General features: G+C 37.9%; 1 protein-coding gene across 1 annotated transcript; it reads right to left on the minus strand.

The window, feature by feature from the left end:
* Positions 1 to 729: 729 nt before the first annotated feature.
* Positions 730 to 14,570, minus strand: LOC148957268 (filamin-A-like). The gene is made up of 6 exons (XM_089115626.1): positions 13,920 to 14,570; positions 7,062 to 8,663; positions 5,957 to 6,808; positions 4,241 to 4,501; positions 2,768 to 3,088; positions 730 to 1,924 (listed from the first exon to the last, which is right to left on the minus strand). The coding sequence occupies exons 1-6, from the start codon at positions 14,218 to 14,220 to the stop codon at positions 1,590 to 1,592; spliced, it is 3,672 nt and encodes a 1,223-aa protein (XP_088971752.1). The 5' UTR covers positions 14,221 to 14,570; the 3' UTR covers positions 730 to 1,589.
* Between the last annotated feature and the right edge of the window lie 2,574 nt (positions 14,571 to 17,144).

Here is a 17,144-nt window from a genome sequence, read left to right on the forward strand (position 1 = left end):
GTAATTTTATTTACTTCTTGAATAATAGTCTTTGTTTTCGAAAAAGCAACTTCTAAGAAGGGTCGATTTTTGATAAAAAAGTAAGGCTATAGGCTTAGGAAATTTGTCGAAATTTTTCCATAAAGTTTTTCTTCATAAACAGGCCAAATCGGTTCTAAATGTTCAGAAAAAACAGTAATTTTATTTACTTCTTGAATAATAGTCTTTGTTTTCGAAAAAGCAACTTCTAAGAAGGGTCGATTTTTGATAAAAAAGTAAGGCTATAGGCTTAGGAAATTTGTCGAAATTTTTCCATAAAGTTTTTCTTCATAAACAGGCCAAATCGATTCTAAATGTTCAGAAAAAACAGTAATTTTATTTACTTCTTGAATAAAAGTCTTTGTTTTCGAAAAAGCAACTTCTAAGAAGGGTCGATTTTTGATAAAAAATGTAAGGTTATTGGCGTTGGATTTTTATAATTATAAATCTTCTGGAAAAAATGGTCATTTTCATAGGATTTGTTGTGAAAACAGTCTCCTTCGAAGGCCGTCATTCGGTTGTCAATAATCTTTGAATTTTCCTGAAAGTAACCTCATCAAATTATCAGAGTTTCATATCTCAGTCTACCAGAGCTCAAAGTACAGGAGTTCAAACAAGCAGAGTTGAAAATGTCAAGATGTTGGCTGGATCCTGCAACAAAGTAAGACGCATAAAACATAGGAAAGAAATCATTTCAAAACAGCCACAATCTTCATAAGCCATTTACGTCCAATATTCTTAAAAACAACAATACATGTGAAATTTTACATTACTTATGTAATAAATTTCACTAACAATGCAGACAATGAACATAAATAAACATAGAAAGTGACCGAGAGTTAACGAAATTGTTCTTACATGATTTTCTACCAGCTGAATATAAGTTATTAAAAGTTATATTTTAAATGTGTTTATTTCCCTTTTAGTTTCAGAAACTCAGACACATTAGTATATGTTTATGTCTGAACATCTCAAAATGATTAATAAAACCAATACTGCAATATACAAACGCATGATGTTATCATAAATCAACGCAGAGGTAAACTGACTATTAAAATTTTGTGCTCTCTATTTTGCATTATTACAAATAAAATCAAAAGAAACATCAAAGAAATACTAATAATTTTGCTGGGAACCAAAGAATATGTTTCTCATTTTCTAGTAGGCAGTGGACCACTGATATGAAATCATTTAACATCACCAAATTGCCTTGCAATTTTATAATCGGTGTCAGTTGCTAAAGAACAATGTGGTCAATTGGATCTACCTTTAAATATTTCTAAATGCAAACCAAAACATAACAGATACACTTAACGATTCATCTAAAACAGGTGTAGATTTCGAGCATCCAAACTTCAAATTATTACTGAGAAGGAAAATAAAACATGAAGGCAAAACAAAACAAAAAACATTATCAAAATAGCCGAGTACTTTATTTAGCCCATATTATGTTTCAGATAGGGCATTGCTAATATGCATAACAAAGTAGTAATTAGTTATCTAAAATATTATGTAAATCGTTTACAGTATCAAAAATTATTTTAGTGTATAATAATCGCAAAGCATTTCAATTAAACCCGTTTATCCTCGTACCCATTGACCTGTTGTCCATCTGTCCTCCCAAACAGACTAGCCCCGTTGTCATCCAGCATCTTAGCCAGCTGCTGCTTATTTTCTGCAACATAAACTTGATACGGACTTCCCTCGGCATGCTCATCCGACCACATTACATTGACCGTATACTGACCTGGTTCCGTAGGATGGTACATGACACCAATTGTACGATCTTTGGCACTTTCTCGGTACATTTGGACTTTGAATGCCCCCTTTGGTCCATGAATACGAACCTTCAGTGTGCCAGGTCCAGCTCCTCTCGTTTCGACGGTGAATTTTCCTTCGTATTCACCTGTCAAGACAATCACTATGATGCTACGAAGTCATAAACAGTTAACCCCCTGATAGCAGCTGGACAAAAGAGCTGCAGTTATGGAAGTATCTAAGTCATAATTTTGACAAAATGCGTTGTGTTACAAATACAAAAGCATCTGTATGAAATGCATAGGATAAAAAATTGAGGGAGACATTGTTGACAGGGATAGTAGTCAGGGCTGAAGAATATTCTGTGCTGAGAATATTGACATAAATTAATAGCCGGAAAAGGAGGCAATCTGGCAGGACCTTTTCAATGCATTTTCGCCCAAAAACTGTCTTAAAACTTCCAATGCGGTTACAGTGTTTCGGTAAAAACCCAACAAATTATTCAAAAACATCAGTGCAAGTCTAAAAAGCTACGATGGTCTCTGGACACTCCCATAAAACAGCCAACACTATAGATGTCATGACTGCATTGAATTGACTGCACTGTCAGTTTAATTTAAGGGTGTGTCTTGGGACGTCGCTGGGTGGGGCTCGTATAATCCTCCCCAAAGTGAGCTGCATTCTCTCGCCACTTGCTGCCATCTAACGCGGATTTACAGGAGGTTGAGGAGATCCAAAACAGAGGAATTCATTTAGCTTCGAAGGAACGTTTTGACTGGATTGGCTCACTGCCCAGAGAAAGGATGAGCATTTTTCTGGATCTTGGCGATAGGGTATATGGGAATGATAAAGATGAAGTTTGATAGGAAAGGAGAAGTCTTATTTTTTGTTTGTGTAGTAATGACAACAATGTAAGCCCAACAATAATAATAATGTTGCTTGAACAATAGAAAAATAGAACAATATTGATAAGAATTATTGAGAAACTTACTAAGAAGCCCGCTTTTCAGGCCAGGTCCATGAACTTTCACTTTGCCAACATCCGGTGCTTGCATTATTCGTACCATAAACGGACTTCCAGGCACTGGTTTGCCATCCCATTCTAAATGTACACTATGCACACCAGGCTCTTTAGCATTTAAATCGATAGTAAACGTCCCATCTTCATTGTCTGATATCAAAACGTGAGTATCTTTCCCGTTCGGAGATTTGCAGTTGCATGCAAGTTTTCCTTCGCCTGCCTTCCTGCTGTCTAGCGTAAACATTACTGGCTGGCCTGCAGTTCCTTCTTTCAGTCCAGCTCCAGAGAGAACTACGAATATATTTTCTAACTTAAGAAAAAGCGACGTCTCACGTCCTTAGCTGCATCGGATATTTTGCATATGGCAAAGAAACAAAAGAGTTCTTTCCGCATTGCAACGATTTAAAATGGGATGTACTTTGCTTATTCATGCTCTGGAAAAAGCTAACAAAGGCAGACGAATTCTGGCATTGTTACCTAAATCGTACTTAATTGGATTCACATACTTGCTGTGATATCCCCATTTAAGCTTACAGAGGCCTTATCTATCAATACAAAATACAGATACAAGTAAAATCCATGCAACGTTGTTATTTAGGCCCTTTTTATGCGAAAATGTATCACAAGGGAGTCACTTCCATTAAAGTGGCCTCGTTATCAATCGGTATCCAAATCGTGTTGAGTTTAGTCCTCTACATGGTATTGTTTCATTTTATATTGATTAGCATATTTATACAGGTCACGTCGAACCTGAATCGAAACGTTCATCAACACGATATTGAATGAAACAGAAGGATTTCAATGACTGAATCTGCCATGGTTTGAAAAGGAGGCCACTTAGGATACAAAAGGCAGTCTCATTTTAGATCTGCTATTTTAGATAGACGAAAACAGTCAGCCAAGAAGGTTTAAAGTACTTTTAAAATAAGGTCAGAAACATCGGGTAGGGTTGTGAAAGATCTTCATATCGTAGTATTACGGTGGTGTTTTCACCTCAATTTTTTAAAAGTACGGATCTTACTGTTACAAAAGGATAGGTCCTAGACCCTCCCTTATATTGTCTCTAAATATTGTCTTTTAATAATATCGGCATGTTGCATTGATAAATAGACCAGTCATCGTGTTCTCTAGCCCCACCTGCCATGGGATAGTATTGTATGAAATATTTGTAAGCATATTTTATATGAAACAATTACAATACCAAGACTGTGAAGGCTTCAGAACAGCAACCTTATTTATCCACCCTTAAAGGCAATCGACAGATACTTGAGTGGCTTAAGCCATCCGTCAGTCAACAATTAACCAATGAGTGGCTAAGTTTGATTGACAGATGACTTAAGCCACTAAGTGATCAGTCTATTGCTTTTTAATCTGGTTTTAATCTGCATGTTTGTAGCTAGTTAGTTTGTAGCTATCATTAAATGAAAATGGAATACAACTTACCAACTTCTTCCGGGTGTGCTCGGTTGAATCCAGTTACCATAAAAGGACTCCCAGGAATATGTACGTCATCGTACTTAATGGCAAACTCATAGGAGCCTGTGCTCGGTACTGAGTACGTTACTTCATATGCGTTATCTCCAATGGACCTCACTGCTACAGGTGACAATACATTGGTCCCTTGACCAACAACAACAGCAGTTAGCTCGCCTTTCCCTGCTCGTGTACAATCAACATGAACCTTTGAAATCTCGTTTACAGGAGCTAAGGAGAAAAAGAAACATTGTTGCCCATATGGAACAAATCACAAACAGAATACCTCTGCTCTAAAAGACAAATAATTCAAAATACGGGCACAGAACATTTAAAATAAGCGAAAATAAGGCCTAATGTCATATTCTAAGCTCCTCCTCTGTTTCTTTTAGAACTATATACCATGTATGGATATATAAAATTCAAAAATCGTAAGATCCAATAATTAAAAAGCGCCTTGTTTGATAAAGCTACAAGTCATCGTGAGCTATGATCAGACCCCGACATTAGAAGGAGAAAATATCTGCAAAGTTGATTGGGCAAAATATTTTTTTATTACGTGAAACAAAATAGCCACGATGCCGACGCAATTCCACATTATTCATAAAGAAGCTGTAGGCCCCGAAACTGGATTGCTAGAGAAACGGGCTGACATTTGCGGTAACACAATAGTTCAAACAAAAGTTAAAAGTTTGCTTCATATTTTAAAATAAGCCCGCAGTCAGACCTCTGTCCTTAACCTTATAACTCTTCCACTACCCGATTTTTAGCTTCCTCTCATCTTTACTTTTTAAACAACCATTGTTAATATTCGAACTATGATCCAGTCGATGTGTAAAGAGATTCTTCAACTAATCTGTGCTCCATCAACTGCATGAACATACAAGTTTAACTGGCTATGTAACTTTTGTACAAGACATGGCAGTGACATTTCACCACCTTCGCGACAAATGCTAGGAGACCGAGAACTCTATCGTTTGAAGAAAGTGATCTTTGAAAACATATTAAATAATTAAATACGAGGTGGTTTCATTTAAGCATATAATTCAATAGAAAGAATAAAGTAACCTGCTCTGTACGATATTAAACTGGGATATTTACGAGGTAATAGTTCTCACACTGGCTGTTTACATTTCAGTTTACAACATAAAGCAGTTAACAGAAATTACCGACAAAAAGCAGCGTTCACTTGCGAACAATTCTTTTTATGACTTTTGTTTAAGCTGTTACGTCTAACTGATGAGGCGTAGATCTGAACTTTCGAAAAAACTCATTTTGTTACTTTTTCATTAAGTAAGGGTCTGACATGAAATAAGAATATGCAGTTATAAATATCAAAATGATTTTGTAATTTTAGTTTCGAAAGGACCAGTACATACCATTTCAAAGGGCTTGCAATGCAAGCTTTTGCCAGATTTAGCATAATCTTCGAATTAGCATAATCTTCGAAAAATATCTCGATTTTGATAATTGTACGGTACATTCCTTTCTATTCTTTTAGAAATCTGTTCTCTTTAGCAAATAATAGCAAGGAAATAGTTCACTGCTTTTTTACCCATTCTATATCTTTGAGAAATGACGCCTTTTAGCATTTAAGCTTGATCTAGCAATAGATGTTTTCTTAGTTAAGGTCGCTGGTTCAAAATTAATAAGGAATGAAAATAGTAGATAAAATGCTTTGCCTACCTTGATGCAATCCATCTCCATTTGCAACGATTCTCGATGCATCACTGGCTTCAAGTACTTCTATCATGTATGGACATCCTTCTAGTGGGGCCCCTGCGAAGCACACATTTACCTCATGCATCCCAGGCTGCTTTGGGGTGAAATGTATTCGCTTGGCGCGTTGACCGTTGTCAATTATCATTACTGGTAGCTCTACACCACAAGGGCTTTTAACAGTGCATGCTACATCCCCATGCCCTGCTTCTTCGTCAAAGTCTATGCTCAATGAGTACTCTGAAGCTACTTTTACCGGCTTGATATCAACAGTGTGGAAACGACATTTTTTGGGATTTCCAACCTTGACTGTGAAGGGACTGCCTCGTACTGGAACTCCGTTAAAATCAAGGTAAACATCCAATGGTTCAAGGGTATCTGGATAATACTGCCCGCAATAGCTATTCTCATCTAATTTGTCTAGTTCAATGGGGATGGTCTCGTTTCCGCATTGGGCGTACCCGTGGACTTTACCTGGTCCTGCACCGATCGTGGTGACTTCAAAGCATGCAGCTTCGTTGAGTCGTGCCTGATACAATCCTTCTCCATGAGCCACGCATTTACCAGGGTCATTAACGAGCACAGTGAACGGGCAACCATAGACTTTCCTGCCGTTCCACAAGATGTCCGTATGATACACGCCAACTGTGGGGGGTTCGAAAGTAATGCTAACAGAGCCATCGTCATTCTGTATAATTGTGGTTGGGGTGTCTGAATAATGAGGTCCGGACGTTGTTGCTGTGATTGTTCCTGGTCCGGAACGAGACACGTCTATCGTCATAAGCACTGGTTCATTCGGAGCGACACAAATCTCTTTCCCTGCAAATAGATTATCTTAAAAAACCTGCTTGTTTAACATCAAAACAGCCACATAAAAGAGGTTTGACCCTCAGCTAGAATAAAAATGCTGTTTCTAGTACTTTTTGGGAAACCAGATAATCAATACTATATAAGGCTCTCTTTAATATGTTCCTAAAAATTAAAACGAACACGATTCCAAATATTTTGGGGCAATAAACTAACAAGGGTTGCAAAGCAGTGTAAAAATTATCACTAATAAGTCGAAACTCACCATCCTTTTGTTGAGAAGAACTGACAACGACACTGCCAGCGTCGACAACTTTTGCCACGTAAGGACAACCAGGTAGATTTTCACCATTAATATTAATGAAAAGTCCATGAAGTCCTGTTGCTTTGGGTGTGTATCTAATCATATATATGCCTTCTCCTTGACTAATTACAGTGGCAGGAGACTCTTCCATTGTGGGAGAAACAGTATACGCATGGAGTTGAGCACTGTCAAGCCCAGTTTCAAGCTTTATCTCAGCCGGTTCATTGATAAACACTTCGCCAAGTCCGGAGCCAGAAACAGTTACTCTTGTCAAATCTTGCACGATCTTTATGCTGATCGGGCTACGATCGAGATGCTCTCCCTTGTATGTCAGGTCGATTGTGTACAAGCCAGGGGTGTCTAAAGGATATTTGCAGACAACAAGTCGACTGTTCATTTGTTCCTTATTCAATGGCATGATTCTGTCCTCTTCCCCCGCATTCAGACCTGGCCCAGTTACGATAACTTGAAGATCATTGTCATCAAAGTCCTCTTCACATCGGATATAAAACTCATTGTTCTCATCCATTTGGGGATCGGTTAGGCCAGTGCCAGATATTGAGAACATGTCTGCCGTCACAACTTTTTCTGGTTCTGGGGCAGTTTCAGTATCAGCTGCAGCCTCAACTCGAACCACCTCCTCAACTTGAACCATTTCCTCAACTTGAGCCACTTCTTCGACTTGAACCACTTCCTCAATTTGCACCTGTTCTTCCAAGTTTTTGAAGATATCTTCTTGATCAGGTGAGGTCTCCTCCTTAGCAATTTCTAAAATAACCATGGGTTCTTCCTCAGTCTCTTCGATTATACTCACAATGCGAGTGGTTTCCACCGGCTTTTCAACAGAAACGGCAACATCTCTGAATTGCATCAGATAGGCCATTACAGCTATCTCGGGTATTTCAGGTTTGATGAGATCTTCGGGCGTAAACAATTTCTTTACACCAAATTCTTCTTCGGCTTTACTCATTCCAAGCGTTGCATTTTCAAGGCTGTTATCTGGGTTCAGGTTTTTGTAGTTTGGTATTGTCCCTGGCTTGATACTCTCCACAAGGGTGCACAATTTGATGCCATCGTTCCAATCAGTGTTGAAATTACTGAACGTGATATCGTGTGACCATGATGCGACAAGCTCCTTCGCATACTCTTGCCCAATCGCGTCGTCCTGAATGAAATATGAAAGATATGCAATCATACTTTGTTCGTCGATGCTTGGGTCTGCCATTTGCTCTGCAGTCAATAGCATAGGTATTCCCAGCTTCTCTTTTGCCAAATTCAGCCCGAGTCCGCAATTCTCGACCTTATCCTGGGGCTGCAGACTGGGGTACTGGGGACACGTTCCAGGTTTCACTGACTCTATTAAGGCACAGAGCGCGATTCCAGTGTTCCAGTCTCTTGTGAGGTTGGTAATTGCTTGTGTGGGTATCACATTTTGTGCCCAAAGGAGAACCAGCTTCTTGACCGGAATCTTGATCGTCATAACTCCAATCTGGTAATGCAGAATCATGCGCCAAATCAAGCCAAGAATGAGCTTGAGGCTTCCATTCACGATGTGTTCACTGTCTGCAAAATTAAAGAAAAGGCGTTTTTAAAAGTTTAACACACACCGCACAATTGATAGCAAAGACCGTCTCTATACCAGGGGGTTTCTGATAGTGTAACTTGGCTTACTCTGGCTAAAAGGGCCCAAATGGGTACTAAGGGGTATCTGATGGTGTAACTTGGCTTACTCTGGCTGAAAGGGGGTATCTAGTCACTCCTTAAATGTCACAAGTCAGCTTTCCTTATAAAAACTCGGATGCCTTTGATTTCATTTACTCTTCTAGCAGTAAGGAGAATGAAAGAAGAGCGAGACATGTGTTCATTTCACTCAACACTCTTTTAAAAAAGACAAAAAATGCTTGATTAAGTAAACTTTATATCTACTGACCAAAAAACGATGTTCGTAATGCACATTAAGATAACGGCAGAAACCAAAGAAACAAATAACTTAAAAATAGCTAAGTGCTAAGGAATCTCTTTAAAAGTATCATGGCTTTGCTTCTTAAAACGAGAAGGGTGAAGCAATAGTAAACACGATGCTTTTCAAGGGCTACAAGAAGAATTAAAGATTCTCTATCTGCAGAAATTTTTGAACCTTAACAGCGAGGGTACTATACTTTTTTCCTATGATATAAAAAGCCCCACATTATATGTAAAGTTCGTTCTAAAAATTGTAACAGCTGTGAAATATTTCCTAAACGTGTGAAACCAGGCAGAGAAAATCCCCCGTGTACCTCAACATCTGCGTAGAATACAAAACATTGTATTTTCATTATGAATGGCAAAAGAAACACAACTCAAACCTAACCTGAACTAGACCCCAGTCTATCAACCTTGGAAGATGTCTGAATTTCTTGAGACGTTATCACTTATGCAGTTATCCAGTGGCCTATGTATTCTCCTGGTGACTTCCCATCCTATTCCCACCCCCCTGTATAGTAACTTCAGATACAAATATCTTCAAACGATTGTGACGTTTCTGTCGTTGTCTTGTAGCAAGCTTGAGGTTTGTTGCATTAACAACAGTGAATAGATAGGTTGGATTTCGCATGATAACGTGAACCACAATTAACAAGTTTAAAATATCAGGTCGACCAGAGGTCTTTGTTGAATTAAAGCACTAGCACTGATTTGTTATTCATGACTCACTTTCCACAGGCAAGATTACTTCATCTTAAGGTGACTTGGAAATAGAGCGTTACCTAGATACAAACAGTGTTAGCGAAATGAGACAGGGTAATAAAAAGATAAATAAATCATATACATAGCATCGCCGAAGAAAACAGGGGGTAAATTGATTCTCAATACACTTCTATCCTTTTATCATATATTTTATATCGTGTCGTCTGCTATGTAGAAAAAATTTCAAAATTGCATCATAACTGAAAATTTGATGTTTTCTTATCGAGTAAATGTAATTTAAAGCCAAGACAAACAAATGGATGAAACACAACTCTTGGATGAATTTGAGTGACCATATTGTGACAAGGGTGGGGGAGGGGAAGAAAATTGCCCTTTTATGCCACCACTTAAACAAACTCGCTGAAAATCATTGATATGCCTTTAAAAACAACCTTGTGGCGTTTTTTTATTTCAACACTATGTCCTTATGACCAATGAAACACTTAACTTGCAACTTCAAGTAAAAGTTTAATATTTTGGTGTTAATTTTTCGAATTGATAGCAGTGGTGGCGCCAGGGGAGGGCTCGGAAGCATCTAGCCCCCCCCCCATCGGAGGAAATTTTAGGTTATTGTCGGAGCAAATTTTAGTCATTTTAGCCCCCCTGTCGAAAGCTCCAGCCCCTCTGTTGGAAGATTTCTGGCGCCACCTCTGATTGATAGTGGATTGCCATCATTCAAAAGCAACATAATAGAGTACTCTCCTCCACAGAAGCTATTGTGAAGCAAGAAAGGGAGTGAAAAAAGGTGGAGCTGCGGAGAATAGTACGGGGAAGACGGTCGAGAAGAGAAAAGGGAAAATCTGGCGCACTCTCCTCCTCCCTCTCCCTCGCAGCTCCTCCATTTTTCCTTTTCTTCCGCAGTTCCCTTTATCTATCATTTTTCCCTCCCCATCTCATTCTCAAATAGCCTCTATGGAGGAGAGTGATAATAGAGAAAAAGGATTGTTCACGCTTTACAAATAAAACAAAATCTAGAAACACAAAGGATATCACAGATAATTCATACTTATATCAAATTTTAACATACTTTTACTTAGAGAAAAGAGGCAAGCAGAAGTTGGCGCTTTGAATTAAACAATATGGGACATTCTGACTTATTGGTAAAATATAACAAGGTACTGCAAAAGAGCTTACGAAAAGAAAGAGAAGAAACTGCTCCTTTGAAATGTAAGAAAATTAAATTTTATAAAAACTTCTAATGGACATTAAAAAGAACATGGAAAAATTTCAAGTCTTCTCTTCAGTTACATATTCTTTCGAAATAACTCCTCTCCCCCGAAACCAGAAAAAAATTTGATAAAATGGACTTGAAATTATCTCGATTAGTGATGGTATTCTTGTCACTCAGTTGGAGATCGATTTATCTTCAATATCCTAACGGTAATGAGTCTTGCAATATTCTAAACAAAATAGTAGAGTAACAGCCTCCGTTTCATTAGAAAACGTATGCTTTTTGAGAGTTTAGTGAGGCTGTTTGACTAGAAAGCATCCCCCCCTCCCCCTCATGATGTAATAGGACTGGAATCTAATCGCTTATTCATGCTAATTCATCATCATCAGGTACCATCTTCTATCAGAAGATTGGCTACCATGACCCTCCAACTATCCAAAAACCTGAGTTTTGGTTTGTTGTCATGGTCATAGATAAAACTAAGGGGCTAATAGTAGAGATGGGCCCCCAGAACCACCTCTACTATGCTTATCTATCATGCTAATTATGCTTATAATAACCTTCCTGTTTGTATATATTGTAATCGCTGTTGAGAATCATTAGTCAGCAGTTTTATTCAGTTCATTACATAGAAATAAACTATTGCTGTCGATATCTATCTACTCAAACCTCATTACAATGAAACATGCTTTGGAAAGGGTAAATCGATGACTGAAGATTTAACACACATGAAATAAATAATATCAAGGTTTATAAATGAAGCATAGCAATGTGGGTCTATGCATCCCTCTTTTCAATTGTATTTAATGGTACTCATTCTTCGTACATAAAAATTCTCAAAACATTTTCTGTGACGTCATAACTTAAGAACACTTTAAATGAGTCATTGAATTCGTGACAACAAACAGAACTGCTCTCCTTGGAAACAAGACAATTTACCGTGACAACCATTCATGTGGATGCCATTGGAGCCAAGGAATTCCTTTGTTTTATAATTCGATTCTGAGAAACAAAACTGTAGTGATAATAAGTCAAATTATATCCATGGAAAAGTGAGGACAACTACACAAAGAGCATTTATGCAACCTTGTGTACATTCACAGCATTTTTGTCCGTGCGTCGCCGAAAGCCGCTTTATAAATTGTATCTTTAAGTGGGCCTATTATAAGCAAGAGCGGCGTCAAAGGGAAGCTGGGGGCTTCAGCTCCCCACTTTTTTGCAAAAAAAAGATTTTTAGGAAGATTAGATGAGAATAAAGGGAAAGAAATAGAAGAAAAGAATAGCATAATAAATCCTTGTATTGCTTAATTTCAAAGGAATAATCCGAAGTCCATTGCAAGAAATTGACTGCAAGAAATTCAAATAAAATCATGGGCATAACATATCGTGAAGCATCTTAGTGCGTTTTTCAAAAATGTTTTTTAGTAAAATAATGCTATCAACTCAAGCCCCTTCCCCACTTTGAATACCCGCTTAAGCGTACCCTTATTTCTCCGGTATTCGTTAACTGTGAAAACTTGTCCCCAATATATGTAACAGCACCAATTTCGTTAATGGCTAACCGCACTATCCGCAAACTGCTCTCAAATTGACGACAAATCCGTATAACCGCGAATCTACAACGGGCCCACATTGAAGAGGGAGGTTGTGAAGTGGAGAGTTAAGGGGCGGGGGTGAAGAGGGGCGGGGTTTGGTGAAAGAGAGCAAAGAGCAACACACAGTCACAAATGGGTAAGCAGCATTTCTTTGTGTTATTCCTTCGATATAAAATAAAACCTAGTCATAACTTTGGGTTTGGATGATCTGGCTTGGGAAATGTTGGACATTGTTGCTTTTGTGTACCTTTTATACACTCGAGCAACTTTTCTAATCACGTAAATATTTGATAGTAAAGTTAGTGCTATCCTTAACAATTATTTGATGCTCAAATACTCTTTGCATCTAATCTCTTGAAACCCTTTGGGGATTTAGACCTCAAACCCCTTTGAATACAACCCTCAAACACTCGGGATCATATAACCTAACAACAACGTGGAATATAACCATAAAGCACCTCTGGGAAATATCTCTCCAACTCCCAGGCACATACCACCCATAAAGTATACCGCTAGTGCGTCACCCCCTTTGGAGATTAATAGATTAATTATATTTCCGTGAGGATTTACTTGAATCACACGAAACATCTAGCAGTAATATCTATAATCCCTCACGTAGAATTTCAGAAAGATGCCTTGTTCCTTTTACGATGCAGAGTGGTGTCAAGAAAAGTCGTCTCAAAATGCGTTCCGAGTTTTCAACTTCGCTGAAAAGATATGCTTGCAAAGAGGTCCAGTGGGAAATAAGAACTCTTCCCATAAATTTTACAAGAGGAAAAGAGTAGCCCCCGGATCCAAAACACTCCCCCATGTGCTGGAGGCAAATTTACGATGGAAAATATTTTTATAGACAGCGGAAGATAAGACCTTAGACACCAAAATTATGTCAGAGCGGAACATGGGAACAGAATGCAAGCAAGAACACACAGAAACAGGAGAAGCTAAAACCCTTAACCCTAAAAACTCGTATTTGCCTGGGTAATTGCCCCCCCCATGCATTATTAAGCACAGGTGTTAAAAACAAGTAAGCTTTGAGATTGGCATAAGCATTAGAGGGCCGCTGTGGCTTGAAATTAAATATTGATTACAAAGACCTAAAGATTTTTATTACCCGGGACTAAAAGCAGTCAGAAGATGGGGATACATTCATAGATATTTTCGATGTCTTTGAGATGGGTGCGGTCATATGTCAACACCACAACTCAGTTATAAATCCGCAAAATTTATAAAGAAATGACAAATATTTACCCATGTGATTCACGAGAAGTCAGACTGCAAAACCTGTCATTAAATTAAGCAAACAGTTTACTATTAGGTAATAAAACATACCAATGCTAAGCAGATTAATGCCATCTTTTTCCATCGCCTTCAAAGCCAGTGTTACATTTTCGATCATTTGAGTCGGCAGCTTTGGTTTCTTGGTGTAACGACCGATCTGCTTCTTCGAAACAACCTCATAGAGATTGATCAATTTTATGCCGTCAGAAAACCCTGTTTCAAACTCAGCTATTTCCATGTCGCGTAGAGATAAATTTTGATTTACCCAGTTCTTGAACACAGCAGATTGCGTTTCAATCCAGTTGTTTTCATCTCCTTTCACCGAAACGTGTCTCCTCGTTGAAGCTGGCATGATTTTCGCTTTTCTGAAGAAACAAGCTCGACGTAATTCCCTCCCAAATTAGCTGTATTGCAAGAACAAACGCCGATCTTTCTCCTTTCTGAAGTTTAAAGTTCACTGTTGTTCAGGTCAGTTCCGCGTGAGCACCAAAACAAACGGGAGATCAGGACAATCTCGGAACTGCAGTTACTCCTTTCGCTGGAAAGTTCGATCTAGATCTAGTTTGCATCCAGTCGATATATTACTGTGAAATATTTCAAGCATGATTGAATGCACACGATCTTCGGGTTGCCATGTTGTTTCACGCTCCGCATTGTTTTGTCAAGAATGAAATAGTTTCCGTATTGTCCTGCATTGTCAAACCAACACGCCTCCAATTGCAAGAAATAGAGATTCAGATCAACAATCTAATCCTTAGTAATTATTCATAAGATGACGCAAGTGCCTTGGAAACGAGGTCAAATTCAGATTATTTCCTTGCAACGGAATAAGATTATTGTATTCTTAAACATTACTTACAGTCCAAGTAGAGTAGTGTATTTTATGTGGATTCTAGTTTCAGCTTCTTGGGATGATTAAAGATAGACTAGGGGTCGAAGGATAGCTAGACAGAGAAAGGAAACATAAACATGTATCACTAACAATCTATCGTAAACAAAAAAATCAGGATAAAATGTTTGCATATATTTTTTAGGGTAGATCTTGAATCAAATTTTTTAGGGTAGACTTTTCTACAGTGCACAAAGTTTCTACGTCAAGTTCTAAACTTGAGTTGGCACAACTTAATGTAATTCCTTAATTCAAGGTCGTAAAATTTATAAGAAAAGTCCCCCCTCCCCCCACTAAAAAGCAACTTGAAAACGATATCAACTCCTTTTTCATAATAATATCATCATAAAAAACCGAGGGGCACTCTAAGAAAATCTCGTACACCTTTTGTGAAAATCCTATTGTTTTATCTGAAAATCTCCAGAAATCCTTTTGTTTTAGGCAAAATCTCGTACGCTATTTGCAAGAGCGAATCGCCCCTCGCCCCTTAGAAAATTGAAAGATCGTGCCCTCGAAGTTACTTTAAGGGATGGGTTTTCTGGATAATTCGATATGAGGATAACTTCAATGCGTTTTTGACATACAGTATGAATGACATAAAGTCAATTCAGTTTGGGGAAGAAGTATTCAAAGAACATGGTTAAAAGTAAACCCCTTAATGACTATTGTGGCACATGTTAAATAAAAACACCAGCAATGAGTTTTGATTCAGTTTATTTTTGCTAACTTAGTCATGGTTTTGTTTGAAAAGGTCTAAAAAAGATAGTGCAAATCGCCATTGGCTTCATGGGAACATTGCCCGCTCTTGAATAAAAAACCATGCTTTTGTAAAACGAGAAATGTCGGTTCTGAGTGCTAAAAAATGAGACACAAATATGCGAGCTGAACCTCAGTAATATTTATATTATATTTTTTGGTGATTCTGAGGTTGAATATTCTTACGAACAACATTCTTAAAGAGTCTATAGTGTCTTAAATAGCTACTTCGTTTAAGGTTAGCCTACGACGTTAGCCTTCATTTAACAATGACAGTTTTGGCTACAAAATGAAAAGAATGTTAAACCGACAACCTCCAAAGCTGTCTTCCATATTTCATCTACAAATTCCAGCGCCATGAGTATGTGGATTGGTAAAAAGTTTCCAAGGACACCGGACGCGACAATATATTATTTGCAAAGCTTAATATCTGTAGTCTCTTGTGTTGGATTCAATTGCAGATAATCTTACCGCGAAATGGTCTTTAAAAACTTTGCGAATCTTTGATGGCATAAAAAAACCTACAATTTCAGTAAGTTACCTTAAGAAAATACCAGAACAGTTTTTATAGAAGGACCAGATAAATTTTGCTCGATGGCTCGATGTTATAATCTTTAGATCATGTGTTCTTAATGTTGCTCTTGTCTTAACATTGGTTTGTTTGCATTAACATACAATAAATTTTTCCGAGACCACGAAATAACAGATTCTCATGCCACTTTTAGAAACATGTTTGACAAGCTGATCAAATATCCTCCGATTAATAAACATGAGAAAAAATTAAAAAAGCTCCCATCCAAGGACTGCTCATAGTTCTCAACTTTTCGGTCCGCAGTGTCCTTATAAATTGTGATCTCATATAAAACAATGGAACAAGAAATGTCTTATACCGTACTCCAACAGTCTTTAAATCATTGCTGTCAAGTTGCTGTCCAAGTGTGCAATCCGGGTGCAGTGGAAGTAAAACATCTGAATTCGCAAACTAGAATCACCCAACGCATGCCTAGGTAATCAAGATATACTACGTCTGCGATTAACGATCCAAAACCCCAATAAATCCGATCTCGGACACTATCTTGTGACATTGCTAAAGACCTTTTTCCTTACGTGTAATGGCCTTAGGGTAGTTGCAGGCTTTTGCTCCCCGGGGTATCGTCTCTAGTAGTAGTGTGTAGCAGTTTATTGTAAATAGTGTATTCTGCATAATTAAGTTGTAACTTCTAGGTGAAATATGTTTATATAAGAGAAACTTAAACGGTTTTCAAATGATAGTTTGTATCCGTTATATCGACGTGATTTGAGAAATATATTGTGATAGATGACAACATAGTTTCATTGATATTTATTTATTAAAACCAAGGTTCAAAAATAGTTTACATCTTAAAATATCGTGATTATTATTCAAAAATGTAATTCAGTGCTTAAGTATTATTGTGCAGGTAAAAGTATCGAGGGAGTTGGTGTTAATCAGCCAGAAGGGTTGGTTACCCTCTGACGTCACTAGCGATCAGTCGGAAAGGGATTGGCTTAGGACGAAAATATCCACATACGTCGAGGATATCAACGTATACTTGGATGCTGAAGTAACAAATCGAAGACTTTCGCTTCATAATCACGCGGATGAATGATCA

Source organism: Rhopilema esculentum, unplaced genomic scaffold (assembly GCF_057945365.1).
Source record: "Rhopilema esculentum isolate cy_ngs unplaced genomic scaffold, ASM5794536v1 HiC_scaffold_35, whole genome shotgun sequence".
Lineage (NCBI taxonomy): Eukaryota > Metazoa > Cnidaria > Scyphozoa > Rhizostomeae > Rhizostomatidae > Rhopilema > Rhopilema esculentum.

Coding starts and splice junctions, on each gene's coding strand:
- LOC148957268 (XM_089115626.1), bottom strand. CDS start 14,220: ATGCCAGCTTCAACGAGGAGACACGTTTCGGTGAAAGGAGATGAAAAC. Junction 8,664..13,919: donor CATTAATCTGCTTAGCATTG/GTATGTTTTATT, acceptor TTAATTTTGCAG/ACAGTGAACACATCGTGAAT. Junction 3,089..4,240: donor AGCACACCCGGAAGAAGTTG/GTAAGTTGTATT, acceptor ATATATTCGTAG/TTCTCTCTGGAGCTGGACTG.